At 45.6% G+C, this 14,713-nt stretch overlaps 1 protein-coding gene across 1 annotated transcript in view; it reads right to left on the bottom strand.

Annotated features, from left to right (window-relative positions):
• The window catches only part of LOC134582653 (protein kinase C delta type-like), a 34,097-nt gene that overhangs the window by 6,055 nt on the left and 13,329 nt on the right, over positions 1-14,713 (bottom strand). The window contains exons 3-8 of the mRNA XM_063439307.1: positions 11,771-11,932; positions 11,556-11,647; positions 9,018-9,080; positions 8,764-8,902; positions 8,187-8,378; positions 1,719-1,847 (exon numbers count right to left, since the gene is read on the bottom strand). Coding sequence (XP_063295377.1) covers positions 1,719-1,847; positions 8,187-8,378; positions 8,764-8,902; positions 9,018-9,080; positions 11,556-11,647; positions 11,771-11,932 — 777 coding nt within the window. The remainder of the gene's footprint in view (positions 1-1,718; positions 1,848-8,186; positions 8,379-8,763; positions 8,903-9,017; positions 9,081-11,555; positions 11,648-11,770; positions 11,933-14,713) is intronic.

Here is a 14,713-nt window from a genome sequence, read left to right as displayed (position 1 = left end):
CTCTGTATAGTGACACTGAACTTTCCTCATAGACATGCACTGCTTCAATGGCAACGACACAAGAGACATGAAATGAAAGGGTGGGGGCTCAGAGGAGAAGGCAGCTTGAAATTAAATACCTTTCATACAATAAATTTGGAACTGTCACCTTAACATACACACGCACACACACACACATATACACACAGTATATCATTTAAATACACCAGTAAAAGATAGTCCTCTACAAATAATGTAAATATGCGTTATCGTTTTAATCTTTTATTTTAATAAAATTTATACAATTCAACAAATGCAACTTTCAATGAAAAAGAATTACAATTACACATATAAAATACTTAATAAAATTGCGCTTTATACCAAATTTCTTATCTATTTTCCCCTTCCCACGCTACAAAACCATACAAGCTTGCACTGAGACGTGACGACTCTACTGTCCAATTTCAGACTCCTCCTGAAGTATTTTAACTTCTACTAATATTGAGCTATATTAACAGCCCAGGGTAGTTTAACTGTTAGACTGCAAAACTATCAATAGCAGCCTTCATTTATTGGATTTTCACATTACAGATGAGTTATTTTTAGTAATACCTAATTCAGGTTTACATTCGTATAACGTATGAGCCTTAATTTCCATTCATTCTGGAATCCTATTACTTCTACAATTTCTCGCTAGTTCAAACTTAGTAGCCATCAGAATATGTGTTATCATCATTCTATTCTCAGTAGACATTCGAGGCCAGTTCAGATGCTACAGTAAATTCTCTAGGGTAAAAGTCTATTTCACATAGAATGCTTATCTGATCTTTAATGTCACTCCTTACTTTTTTTAAGTAGCCCTCATTGCCACCAAAATAATCACCTTTTCCTGATCCGCATCTCCAACAACCATTATGCATGCCTTTATTCATTTTAGATTGTTTTGCTGGGACTAGATACCACATATTTGCTAGTTTGTAAAAATGTCAACAATGTTTAGACAGTGAACCATTCTATTGACATTATTTATAGCCCTGATCATATCCTCGGCTGATATCTCTCTATTCAGGTCTTTTCCCCATACCACTTTGGAATTAAAACTGTCATCTAACTTTATTTCTCTGATCAAATCAAAGCACCTAGATATCAGCCCTCTTGAATTTGGACTATTGAGAATAGTTCTCAGACTTGTATTCTCCTCTATTATATTACGCTCTAGATGTTTTCCCAGGAAATGTTTGGCTTAAAAATAATTCCATATAATGTAAATATTTGACGGTATACAGCAACACATTTTTGTGGGAGAACGTGCTCTTTTTGATGTTCGAGCAGCTCCTGTAGTATAACCGAGACATGTCCATCTCTATCTTCCTTGCTGGAAGCCTCTACAGTACTTTCATTCCAGACATTTAGGGATTATGAAAGACGGGCCACTGATGACATAGTTTTCAGTTACTTCCCTGTGGTGCCTGTCTCTGGTGTCTGCGATATAAACATAGATGTCATTAGTTTAGCATCATATGGCATTGTCTACTTCTTACGTATAAATGACAATGTACTGTTTCTAATGGTCACATTAACGGTGGGGAGAAATGAATCCAGTACTTCTTTAGTTGAACCCCTGCTGGGATGTGATTAATGGAGGATTAAGGAATCGTTTTTTAATAATAATAATTAAGGATGTATTATTCTATATAATCCTCCCTCAGTTTGTAAATACTGATTGTATGTGCACTTACTAGCAATGTCAGGAATGGACAGCTCACTTTACCCCTCTCAAGATCTTCCCAATTAATGTCTTTGAAGAAGGGGTGTTCCCGAATGTTCCTTCCCATCACAACACGTGCACAAGGGTCCTTATCCAGGAGCTAGGAAGAGAGAGAGAGAGGATACACTGAGTATAATACTTAAGCGGCACTGTCATGCCGAACTTACCTTTCCTCAATCTCTTCCTCTTCTCCCCCTCTCTCGGGATCTGTTATTCTTTTCTTCCTGTCTCCTTTAGTTTTCTTTAAAACCATAAGACAAAGTAGGGACTCTTTGTCTTATGGGATTCCTCCGCTTGACCAGCTCTGACCAGCAGAGGAGCAAAGTGTGCTTCATTTCCGCTGGTCAGAGCAATTTTCCCATGATCCCTAGCTTTCCTCCCTGTTCCCACAATGCTTCCTGTCAGTATTGCCAAACGTCCTGTCACTTAGACAGAACGCCGGCAAAACTGCCGAATTGCATCCTAACAGAATTCTCCATTGGTGTTAGGATGCAATTCGGTACTTTGTTTGTATCGGAATTTCATTCTAATGAATGAAACTCCGATCCTATTCATTGCCGCGGCTGCATCTTGCAGCCGCTTAGTAGATAACTCCCTAATTCCCACGGTATCAGGGAGCTATCTACTAAAAGGCTGAAAGACCTGAATTGGTCTTTCAGCCAACTTTACTAATACTAAGTAAAGATTACTTAGTATTAGTAAATAATATGCCCCTACTCGCTATACCGCGAGTAGGGGCATGTCTAGTAAGCAGTGAGCAGCCTGTGGCTGCTCACTGTAAAAAACAAAAAACAAAAAAAACAATAAACACCCCCCCTCCCCTGCGCGGGGTTAAAGATTGGGGGGGGGGACCTACTGCCCCCCCCCCGGCCCCCACCCCTGCGCGGTGGGTGGGGGCCCTAATAAAACAATAAGGGGGGGGGGACCTACTGCCCCCCCCCCGGCCCCCACCCCTGCGCGGTGGGTGGGGGCCCTAATAAAACAATAAGGGGGGGGGGACCTACTGTCCTCCCCCCCGGCCCCCACCCCTGCGCGGTGGGTGGGGGCCTTAATAAAACAATAAGGGGGGGGGGACCTACTGTCCTCCCCCCCCGGCCCCCACCCCTGAGCGGTGGGTGGGGGCCCTAATAAAACAATAAGGGGGGGGGACCTACTGTCCTCCCCCCCGGCCCCCACCCCTGAGCGGTGGGTGGGGGCCCTAATAAAACAATAAGGGGGGGGGACCTACTGTCCCCCCCCCCCGGCCCCCACCCCTGAGCGGTGGGTGGGGGCCCTAATAAAACAATAAGGGGGGGGACCTATTGTCCTCCCCCCCGGCCCCCACCCCTGAGCGGTGGGTGGGGGCCCTAATAAAAACAATAAGGGGGGGGGACCTATTGTCCTCCCCCCCTGGCCCCCACCCCTGCGCGGTGGGTGGGGGCCCTAATAAAAACAATAAGGGGGGGGGACCTACTGTCCTCCCCCCCGGCCCCCACCCCTGAGCGGTGGGTGGGGGCCCTAATAAAACAATAAGGGGGGGGGGACCTACTGTCCTCCCCCCCTAGCCCCCACCCCTGCGCGGTGGGTGGGGGCCCTAAATGAACCCCCCCCCCCATCAAGGTGACTAGGGGTCCCAAGCCCCTAGTCACCCCCCACCCAAAACATTCTATCCCCTACCTACCCCCCTCACCCTAAAAATAGTGAGGGGGGAATAAAATAACTAACCTGTAAAAAAAAAAAAATTAAACTTACCATTTGACGTCTTCTTTTTTCTAAATTCTTCTTACTTCAGCCCCCCAAAAGGCCAAATAAAAATCCATAAACCCGTCGCACTTTTAAAAAAAAAACAAAAAAAACCGAGCGCAAACAAAAATTAATCCATCTTCACCCATGGAGGGCACGCCGTGTACTGAGCTCCGCAGGGCGGGTCAAGGCTTATAAAGCCTTGCCCCGCCCTGCAATTAGGCTTAGAACACAATGATTGGTTGGTTTAAGCCAATCACAGTGCTCTGTGTCATTTTACAAGCGTGGGAAAATTCCAAAGAACTTTCCCACGCTTGTAAAATGACACAGAGCACTGTGATTGGATGGATTTCAAACCATCCAATCACAGTGCTCTGTGTCATTTTACAAGCGTGGGAAAGTTCTTTGGAATTTTCCCACGCTTGTAAAATGACACAGAGCACTGTGATTGGATGGCTTGAAAACCATCCAATCACAGTGATCTGTCATTTTACACAGCGTGGGAAAGTTCTTTTGAATTTTCCCACGCTGTGTAAAATGACACAGAGCACTCTGATTGGTTTAAACCAACCAATCATTGTGTTCTAAGCCTAATTGCAGGGCGGGGCAAGGCTTTATAAGCCTTGACCCGCCCTGCGGAGCTCAGTACGCGGCGTGCCCTCCATGGGTGAAGATGGATTAATTTTTGTTTGCGCTCGGTTTTTTTTTTTTTTTTTTTTTTTAAAGTGCGACGGGTTTATGGATTTTTATTTGGCCTTTTGGGGGGCTGAAGTAAGAAGAATTTAGAAAAAAGAAGACGTCAAATGGTAAGTTTTTTTTTTTTTTTTTTTACAGGTTAGTTATTTTATTCCCCCCTCACTATTTTTAGGGTGAGGGGGGTAGGTAGGGGATAGAATGTTTTGGGTGGGGGGTGACTAGGGGCTTGGGACCCCTAGTCACCTTGATGGGGGGGGGGGTCCATTTAGGGCCCCCACCCACCGCGCAAGGGTGGGGGCCAGGGGGGGAGGACAGTAGGTCCCCCCCCCTTATTGTTTTATTAGGGCCCCCACCCACCGCGCAGGGGTGGTGGCCAGGGGGGGAGGACAGTAGGTCCCCCCCCCTTATTGTTTTATTAGGGCCCCCACCCACCGCTCAGGGGTGGGGGCCAGGGGGGGAGGACAATAGGTCCCCCCCCCTTATTGTTTTATTAGGGCCCCAACCCACCAAGCAGGGGTGGGGGCCAGGGGGGGAGGACAATAGGTCCCCCCCCTTATTGTTTTTATTAGGGCCCCCACCCACCGCTCAGGGGTGGGGGCCGGGGGGGAGGACAGAAGGTCCCCCCCCCTTATTGTTAGGGCCCCCACCCACCGCGCAGGGGTGGGGGCCGGGGGGGAGGACAGTAGGTCCCCCCCCTTATTGTTTTATTAGGGCCCCCACCCACCGCTCAGGGGTGGGGGCCAGGGGGGGAGGACAATAGGTCCCCCCCCCTTATTGTTTTTATTAGGGCCCCCACCCACCGCGCAGGGGTGGGGGCCAGGGGGGGGGACAGTAGGTCCCCCCCCTTATTGTTTTATTAGGGCCCCCACCCACCGCGCAGGGGTGGGGGCCAGGGCGGGAGGACAATAGGTCCCCCCCCCTTATTGTTTTATTAGGGCCCCCACCCACCGCGCAGGGGTGGGGGCCAGGGGGGGAGGACAATAGGTCCCCCCCCCTTATTGTTTTATTAGGGCCCCCACCCACCGCGCAGGGGTGGGGGCCAGGGGGGGAGGACAATAGGTCCCCCCCCTTATTGTTTTTATTAGGGCCCCCCCCCACCGCTCAGGGGTGGGGGCCGGGGGGGAGGACAGAAGGTCCCCCCCCCCTTATTGTTAGGGCCCCCACCCACCGCGCAGGGGTGGGGGCCGGGGGGGGGGACAGTAGGTCCCCCCCTTATTACCATTTTTTTTTTTTTTTACAGTGAGCAGCCACAGGCTGCTCACTGTTTAGTGGACATGCCCCTACTCGCGGTATAGCGAGTAGGGGCATTGGGGAGATTTTAATCTCCCTTGTCCTATTATGGGGGTCATATTGACCCCCATAGAGTGAGGGGGGACATGGGGGGCTTAGGAAGTGGCGAGGAGCACTGCTCCCTGCCGCTTCTGTCTTTACATATTACAAGGAGGGAGCTGCACGCCGGTAGCTCCCTCCTTGTAATAAACTGAACGAACAAACTAACACTGATACACAGTGTTAGTTTGTTCGTCTGATTTTTTCTATTCATTCATTCGTCTGTCTGATGAATGAATGAATAGGTGAAATTCCCGTTCGCATGTCCAGGTGTTTCACTGGGCATGTGCGGGAATCTCACAGTCTGTCTAGTGTGGGTAGATGACGTGTCCCACAGGGACTTCACCTACCCACACAAAGATGGCGGCGCCCTGAATAAAGATCGGGGCAGAAGATAAAGAATTAAAAAGAGGTAATGTGGGGGGCTTAGGGGCATTTGGGGGTGACTAGGGGGTCGATTGGATGTAGTGGAGGCGGGAGGGGGGTTAAAAAAAAAACGGGATTCGGCATGACAGTGCCGCTTTACTTTGTGATATCTCCGAACTGTAATATTTTAATGTACGATGTAATAATCTATAACGCAAACTAAAAGTTATCATCCCTACTGAAGGAAGCCATTTTAACCTTCTATCAAACCTTAGATGGCTGTGTTTGTGTAAAGTTTGTTGTAAATTGTTACATTAACAATAATCTCATACCAGCAACTCTAATTCTTTATAAATATTTTTTTCTTTTATTGAGGCAATTAATTGACATCACATAGTAATTAAAATAGGAAGTAGGTACATCACTTTGATATATATCTAAACAGCAGATAAAAGTCGTTCAGCAAGCACATAAACAATTACAATACTAGATGGCGCCTACTCTTGAGCGAAGCTGCCCCCCCCCCCTTTTTTTTCTTGTCGGTATAAATCTTTTTAAATAAAGATTTCCTCTTGTGCAACTCGTTTCGGTCCGAATGTGAATTTAGATGAATTTATAGATGAATGGTCGAAGTTCCGAAATTGTCGAAGTGCTGAAGCACAGTATTGCCTAAGAACTAATATACTCCCAGTGGAAGAATGAAGAATATTACACTGTATACAATTTTAAATAAAAAGTATACAAACATAGCCAGGATTCAGCTGTAAGCATTTGCAACACTTACAACAATCAAGTAACATACATTCATATAAAATGTAAGTTACTTAGCCAGTCAGTGTAATGACAGGAATAAATAAGTAGATAACTCTCTAATTCCCACGGTATTAGGGAACTCTCTACTAAAAGGCTGAAAGACCTAAATTGGTCTTTCAGCCAAATTTACTAATACTAAGTAATGATTACTTAGTATTAGTAAATTATGCCCCTACTCGCTAAACTGCGAGTAGGGGCATGTTTATTAAACAGTGAGCAGCCTATTTAGGGCCCCCACCCTCCACTCAGGGGTGGTGGCCAGTGGGGAGGACATTAGGTCCCCCCCATTAGTATTTAGAGCCCCCACCCACCACTCAGGGGTGGGGGCCAGGGGGTAGGAAATTAGGTCCCCCCCACTTATTTTACTGTAGGGCCCCCACCCACCGCTCAGGGGGTAGGACATTAGGTACCCCCTTATTGGTATTTAGGGCCCTTGCCCACCGCTCAGGGGTGGGGGCCAGGGGGTATGACATTAGGTCCCCCCCTTATTCTAATTTAGGGCCCACACCCACCGCTCAGGGGTGGGGTCCAGGGGGTAGGACATTAGGTCCCCCCTTATTGGTATTTAGGGCCCCCACCCACCGCTCAGGGGTGGGGGTCGGGGGAGGACAATAGGTCCCCCCACATCATTTTACTTTAGGGCCCCCACCTGCCACTCAGGGATGGGGGCAATAGGTTCCCCCTTTAGTTTAAAAGCCCCCACTCGCGCGCCACGGGTGGGGGCTCAGGAGGGGGGTGGGACCCTATTTATTTATTTATTTTTTACAGTGAGCAGCCACAGGCAAATTTAATAGAATTTTTACTTAGTATTAGTAAATTTGTCTGAAAGACCAATTTGGGTCTTTCAGCCTTTTGGTAGATAACTCCTTAATACCGTTGGAATTAGGGAGTTATCTACTAAGCGGCTGCAAGAGAAGTGCCGAATTTCTGAATTGCGGAAGTGCCGAATTTCTGAATTGCGGAAGTGCCGAACCGAACCGAACCGAAAATTTTCCCCTTGCACATGCCTATTGTGTAGTCCAATAGAATCACAAAATGGCTTCTCCATTTGTCGGTACATTGCAGGTAGATAGTAATATACAAGATTACATTTTGTAAAGTAAATGTCTGTGTTTTAATCTGCCATCATTATTAAATATTAGTATTAACCCACTAAATATCAAGGTTTAAATAATTTCAGGCATTAGTTGTTGAACACCCCACCACTCCGTGCTGCTATCAAACCTGAGCAATAATGGGTGATAGGCAGGCATGAATAGGGAATTCTGAATCTGCTCTGCACTGGAACATAACCAGTCATTCTCACTATTAACAGTTGGTTCTATAACCTGTTTAGTACATACTGCAATAAATAGAGCCAGTATCTATTACCACCGATATCCCATATCTTCTCCAGTAACTTCTATCATTCTTCTTTACAACCTCTATCGTTATATTCAATTAAAACATTAACCGGCACATTCTCTATTACCGGCTTACAGTGTATCTGCTCCTATAACAGCCTGTTCCTTACCTTGCTCAGAAGGTCTATAGTATCACTGCCCAGCCAGGTTGGGTAACACGGGTCAGCGTTTAATACTTCATTTATAAAATGCGTCTTACTGATCTTGGTGTTAAATGGATTCTGCCCAGTTATCATGTAATGGAGAATGACGCCAAACGACCACCAGTCTGCTGAATGGCCGTACTCTTTGTAGCTTAGTACCTGCAAAAACACATAGGTATTAACACATGGTATTAAATGGACACATCATTACTATATTTCTACTTAGACTGTAATAGGTTTGGTATGGAGTTTTTGAGAATATTACTATCTTACAGCTTTTCATATAATCCCCATCATTTTATTCCAAATCTAGTCTAAACACATTCCTCTAAGTCCACCCACTGCTACTCTGATACTGTGTTGCCAATTAGTTATTTGCAGATATACAGCTGTATCCCTTTTTTTGTTTATATCTATACTCTGATAGTGCCCTCTTCTCCCCACTGCTACTCGGCTCTCTACTGCTAATTAAACATATATGCTCTTATATCACTACCCTTAACTCCTCCCCCTACAGCTCACATAGCCACACCCTCTAACTAACCTCTGGCGCCATGTACTTGACTGTGCCAGCTCGTCCGTTGGTGGTTGTATCCGTAAAAATATTCTCTTCGCAGAGGCCAAAATCTGCTATTTTGACATAGCCCTTGGCATCAAAGAGAATATTGGCTGGTTTCAGATCCCTAGATAATGAAGACAGATATAAATGTGAGATAAAGCAGAGAGCAGAGATATAATAACATTATTTCTCATTGGAGCACGCCAGCGCTTTCTAAATAAACCAGCACTAATACTGACCTATGAAGTATCCCGCGGGCATGGAGATACTGGATCCCACAGACAAGGTTTGCTGAAATGAACCTGGAAAAAAGAATAGAAAGAACATCATCAAGCAATCTGCCCAAATCATTAATATTAAAATAACATATAGCAGGGCAGAACATTTCAATTTATTGGTAAAATGTATTTCTCTTTATAGTGCACCTAGCAGGGTAACTGTGACATGTCAGCACTATGCAGTTGTCAGTTACACTAACACGCAAACTAAGGAGCTCTATGTAACGGGTCGCCTGTCACTCCGACCTGGTACCTCCGTTAATGGATGCTCCTAGCGCTTCCTGAGGACTCCAAGCACTCTGGCAGACACCACAATCACCGTATCAGAGAAGCATATGAATCTTCTCAAGCCTCTGAATGCTGTAGACAGTTGAATAGGAACCATACGAATAGGTTTTCAATCCTAGCAGTCAAACTGGAACAGCATACAATAAATCCTCCCCCAATAATGAGACGACACTTCACTTTGAGGGTTAAGCAGGAACTCTGGACTGGCTCATCCAGCCTGGCTTTTATTACACTTGTACACTTACAGGCCACACCCAGGGGGAGGCATAAAATAACCAATCACATACATGGTTCCACCCACACATCCCCTCCCCTCAGATAACAGTAAACCCAATTATACGGTACACATTTTTAGCCAGGTTCTGGATGTACCCCAAAAACAGCCCTTATTCAGGGGGACAACATATCCAAAAATCAGTTCATTCGGATAAACGGTTCGGGAGATATGGGGTTCCAAAGATTTGACCGACCGCATGGGTAAAGTATCCGAAAACAGTTCCATGCATTTTGGCCCTGCGGTCGGTCACAGACAAGGGAATGAAAACAGACGAATTGCCTGTGTTATAGAGCCTGGAGAGGGTTTGAATGAATTACCTTGTTTGTGGGGTTCTTTCTACCGAACGGCGGGCCATTCGGTAGTTTCTATACGAATTTCTGGAAGTATGGAGGTCTCAGCGGTGTTTGCCTAGTCGAGTGTCCGATTTTAGTTCCAGACACTCGACGGCAAAACACCGCTGTTCGGGAGTTTAAGATGGCCGCCGCCACGTGTTCGTTTCCCGAATGGCGGCCACCCAGAGGACAAAGAATACATTACACTGATTGCCAATTACCCGTTTGCAACATTGTTGCAAACGGTAATTGGAGGCATACTTATTCCTGGGTGGTCTGGTTGTTCGGTAGTTTCACTCAGTATAATGAATGGAGTGATTCTACCGAACAATCAGCTGAATGCTACATACATATAACCCAGGTTAACTCAACACATAAATACATACATGATATTAAAGGTAGTATTACTGTAATATGCTCCACAGTCTTAAAGGGACAGTAGTCCCAAAAGTCCCAATATGTCCACTGATGCTTTTAAAAGGGCCAGCAGCAGCAATATAAAGTACAATATGCCCCAAATAACCCAGGGGCCATAGTCAGCAGGTAGGAGGCTAGCAAACAGGCTTCTCCAGGGCCCAGTGGCGAGGTTGGTTTCGCCACACTCTATACTTATACACAAACCAAGACGTATTACCGTGCCTTAGAGTGGCTGGTCTTAACGTATAAAATGTACAGAAAGAGGTATAGAATAGTCAGACCGGCCAAGTTCTGGATTGGAGACGAAAGGATGAATGTAGAACAAAGCAGAGGGTCAAGGATACCAGATGAACGGATGAACAAGAAACAAATTGGAATTAAGATACCAGAAAAGTCTAAGCTAAAGAAAAGCACTCTCGGACTACAAAGACCACGACAGGGCAAGGATGTGATGTCAGAGGGAGGTATAAATAGGCCTAAGTGTGTGTTGATAGGCTAGGGAACCAATTAAGGTAATTAGTGAGCAGTTATAATAGGAGTGCTTTCCCTTTAAGGGGCAAAGATAGAGCCGTTAATTGCATGGACGTATGCACCATCCATTGGCTGCCGAACTTCGGGACACCGCGGGAGAGGAGAGACACAGTCTTCATGGACGGAGGGATCGGAGTTGCGCAGGCCAAGAAACGTATGACCGCAGGTACGATACAAGTATCTATTTATCATGCCTAACAATCTGGACAAACAGGACCTGTCCATGGGAGATAAGACTTTACTTTAATACCATTAATATTATTAAAAACATCAGTTTTATCATTTGAAAACATGATCCTTATAATGGTTTTACTTAATAAGTACCCAAATGGTGGAGGGACTGTCTCTTGATATGTTACCCATTAAACCCTTCTCAGTTCTTTGTCATAAAGCACAAGCTGTATATGAATTGATTCAGAAGATCCATGGTAATAGAAATTGAAATACACCCTGACGTCGGCTTCGGGCTACGGCAGGTCAGCTAACTCATATCGGCTCCCGATCTGCCATCAGTTCGTACAGAACGCCTCCCGCTCCTAGTTCTGAGTTTCTTGTATTGCCCATTGTCTGGCTGATATTGAAAGGTTCATTTCTGTATCGTGTGTTAAACTCACTACTTCTTTCCTCTACCTGCTAGAGCTATTAATGACTCACCTTGCTTCCTCCATGGACAGATGTTCCTTCCCAGCCATGTAGGATTGGAGACTGTCCCCTGGTATGTACTCCATGACCAGACAGGTGTACTCCTGTTTCACAAGAGAGACAACAAAGTTCTGGTTAATATATACTGCATTAATATTAACAGAACACAATCCGCCATATAGAAATATCTAGAAATAAGGAGACATTATGGGCACGGTGTTTCATACCCGGGTCTGGAAGGCAGCGAGTCCCTGACACAGGAACGGACTGCCGCTCGCCATTTGCAGTATCCGATTCTCCTTCTGAATGGTCTTTTCCTCAACTTTAGCTTTCTTTATTAATTTAATTGCAACAACCTGACCTGTGTCCTTGGTGGAAGCTAGCACAACCTGAGCATCACATAGAGAGAGGAGAGAGCCTCGTATCAAACACAATGTTGCAAAAGAAGGTGGGAATTTCAGCTACTTTTTATTGTAAAACTTTATTTAAATAGTGGGGGCATAATACAGATATCACTTTGTAACATCGCTTCAACACCTCCTGAGGGATGTATTTACAGGGTTTGGGGGCCTCCCTAATAGCTCTGTTTAAGGGACGTGTATTCAGAGCTCGGAAACCTACCTGGGAATCCTATATAAGGGATATTTATACAGAGCTTGGAAACCTACCTGAGAATCCTATATAAGGGATATTTATACAGAGCTTGGAAACCTACCTGGGAATCCTATATAAGGGATATTTATACAGAGCTCGGAAACCTACCTGAGAATCCTATATAAGGGATATTTATACAGAGCTTGGAAACCTACCTGAGAATCCTATATAAGGGATATTTATACAGAGCTTGGAAACCTACCTTGGAATCCTATATAAGGGATATTTATACAGAGCTTGGAAACCTACCTGGGAATCCTATATAAGGTATATTTATACAGAGCTTGGAAACCTACCTGGGAATCCTATATAAGGGATATTTATACAGAGCTCGGAAACCTACCTGAGAATCCTATATAAGGGATATTTATACAGAGCTCGGAAACCTACCTGAGAATCCTATATAAGGGATATTTATACAGAGCTTGGAAACCTACCCGAGAATCCTATATAAGGGATATTTATACAGAGCTTGGAAACCTACCTGGGAATCCTATATAAGGGATATTTATACAGAGCTAGGAAACCTACCTGGGAATCCTATATAAGGGATATTTATTCAGAGCTTGGAAACCTACCTGGGAATCCTATATGAGGGATATTTATACAGAGCTTGGAAACCTACCTGGGAATCCTATATAAGGGATATTTATACAGAGCTTGGAAACCTACCTGGGAATCCTATATAAGGGATATTTATACAGAGCTAGGAAACCTAACTGGGAATCCTATATAAGGGATATTTATACAGAGCTTGGAAACCTACCTGGGAATCCTATATAAGGGATATTTATACAGAGCTTGGAAACCTACCCGAGAATCCTATATAAGGGATATTTATACAGAGCTTGGAAACCTACCTGAGAATCCTATATAAGGGATATTTATACAGAGCTTGGAAACCTACCTGGGAATCCTATATAAGGGATATTTATACAGAGCTTGGAAACTTACCTGAGAATCCTATATAAGGGATATTTATACAGAGCTTGGAAACCTACCTGGGAATCCTATATAAGGGATATTTATACAGAGCTTGGAAACCTACCTGGGAATCCTATATAAGGGATATTTCTACAGAGCTTGGAAACCTACCCGAGAATCCTATATAAGGGATATTTCTACAGAGCTTGGAAACCTACCCGGGAACAGTGGCGTACTAAGGGGGGGGCGGGGGGGGCGGTCCGCCCCGGGTGCCATCAGGCAGGGGGGTGCCACCAGGGCTGGCCAGGCTTGCTATTCTGTGAGCTGTGTGGCTGCACCGGGTGCCGTAGCAGCAGGGGCGCCGGGCAGCCAACACAGCTCACAAGCAGGGGCTGGAAGCAGGAAACCTGCACGGAGATTTGGGGGCGGAGCTAAAACGGCCGTGGGGGCGGAGCCAAGCCGGATGCGGGGGCGGAGCTAAATGCAGCCTCATACTGCTGCACACAGAGAGAGGGGAAGCAGGAAGGGGTCCCTGCTTCCCCAACTACAGCACAGGAGGGACTGAATCCACTCCTACTCCAGCCCAATCTTACTGTAAGTGAGAGAGTGTATGCTGTGTGTAACTGTGATTGTGACTGTGTGTGCTGTGTGTAACTGTGATTGTGACTGTCTGACTGTGTGTGAGTGTGTAACTGTGATTGTGACTGTCTGACTGTGTGTGCTGTGTGTAACTGTGATTGTGACTGTCTGACTGTGTGTGAGTGTGTAACTGTGATTGTGACTGTCTGACTGTGTGTGCTGTGTGTAACTGTGATTGTGACTGTCTGACTGTGTGTGCTGTGTGTAACTGTGATTGTGACTGTCTGACTGTGTGTGCTGTGTGTAACTGTGATTGTGACTGTCTGACTGTGTGTGCTGTGTGTAACTGTGATTGTGACTGTCTGACTGTGTGTGCTGTGTGTAACTGTGATTGTGACTGTCTGACTGTGTGTGCTGTGTGTAACTGTGATTGTGACTGTCTGACTGTGTGTGCTGTGTGTAACTGTGATTGTGACTGTCTTTGACTGTGTGTGAGTGTGTAACTGTGATTGTGACTGTCTGACTGTGTGTGAGTGTGTAACTGTGATTGTGACTGTCTGACTGTGTGTGCTGTGTGTAACTGTGATTGTGACTGTCTGACTGTGTGTGCTGTGTGTAACTGTGATTGTGACTGTCTGACTGTGTGTGCTGTGTGTAACTGTGATTGTGACTGTCTGACTGTGTGTGCTGTGTGTAACTGTGATTGTGACTGTCTGACTGTGTGTGCTGTGTGTAACTGTGATTGTGACTGTCTGACTGTGTGTGCTGTGTGTAACTGTGATTGTGACTGTCTGACTGTGTGTGCTGTGTGTAACTGTGATTGTGACTGTCTGACTGTGTGTGCTGTGTGTAACTGTGATTGTGACTGTCTGACTGTGTGTGTGTGTAACTGTGATTGTGACTGTCTTTGACTGTGTGTGCTGTGTGTAACTGTGATTGTGACTGTCTGACTGTGTGTGCTGTGTGTAACTGTGATTGTGACTGTCTGACTGTGTGTGAGTGTGTAACTGTGA

The sequence above is a fragment of the Pelobates fuscus genome, chromosome 13 (assembly GCF_036172605.1).
Source record: "Pelobates fuscus isolate aPelFus1 chromosome 13, aPelFus1.pri, whole genome shotgun sequence".
Lineage (NCBI taxonomy): Eukaryota > Metazoa > Chordata > Amphibia > Anura > Pelobatidae > Pelobates > Pelobates fuscus.
The sequence above is the reverse complement of the archived record's forward strand: the minus strand, read 5'-3'. Positions and strand labels throughout refer to the sequence as shown.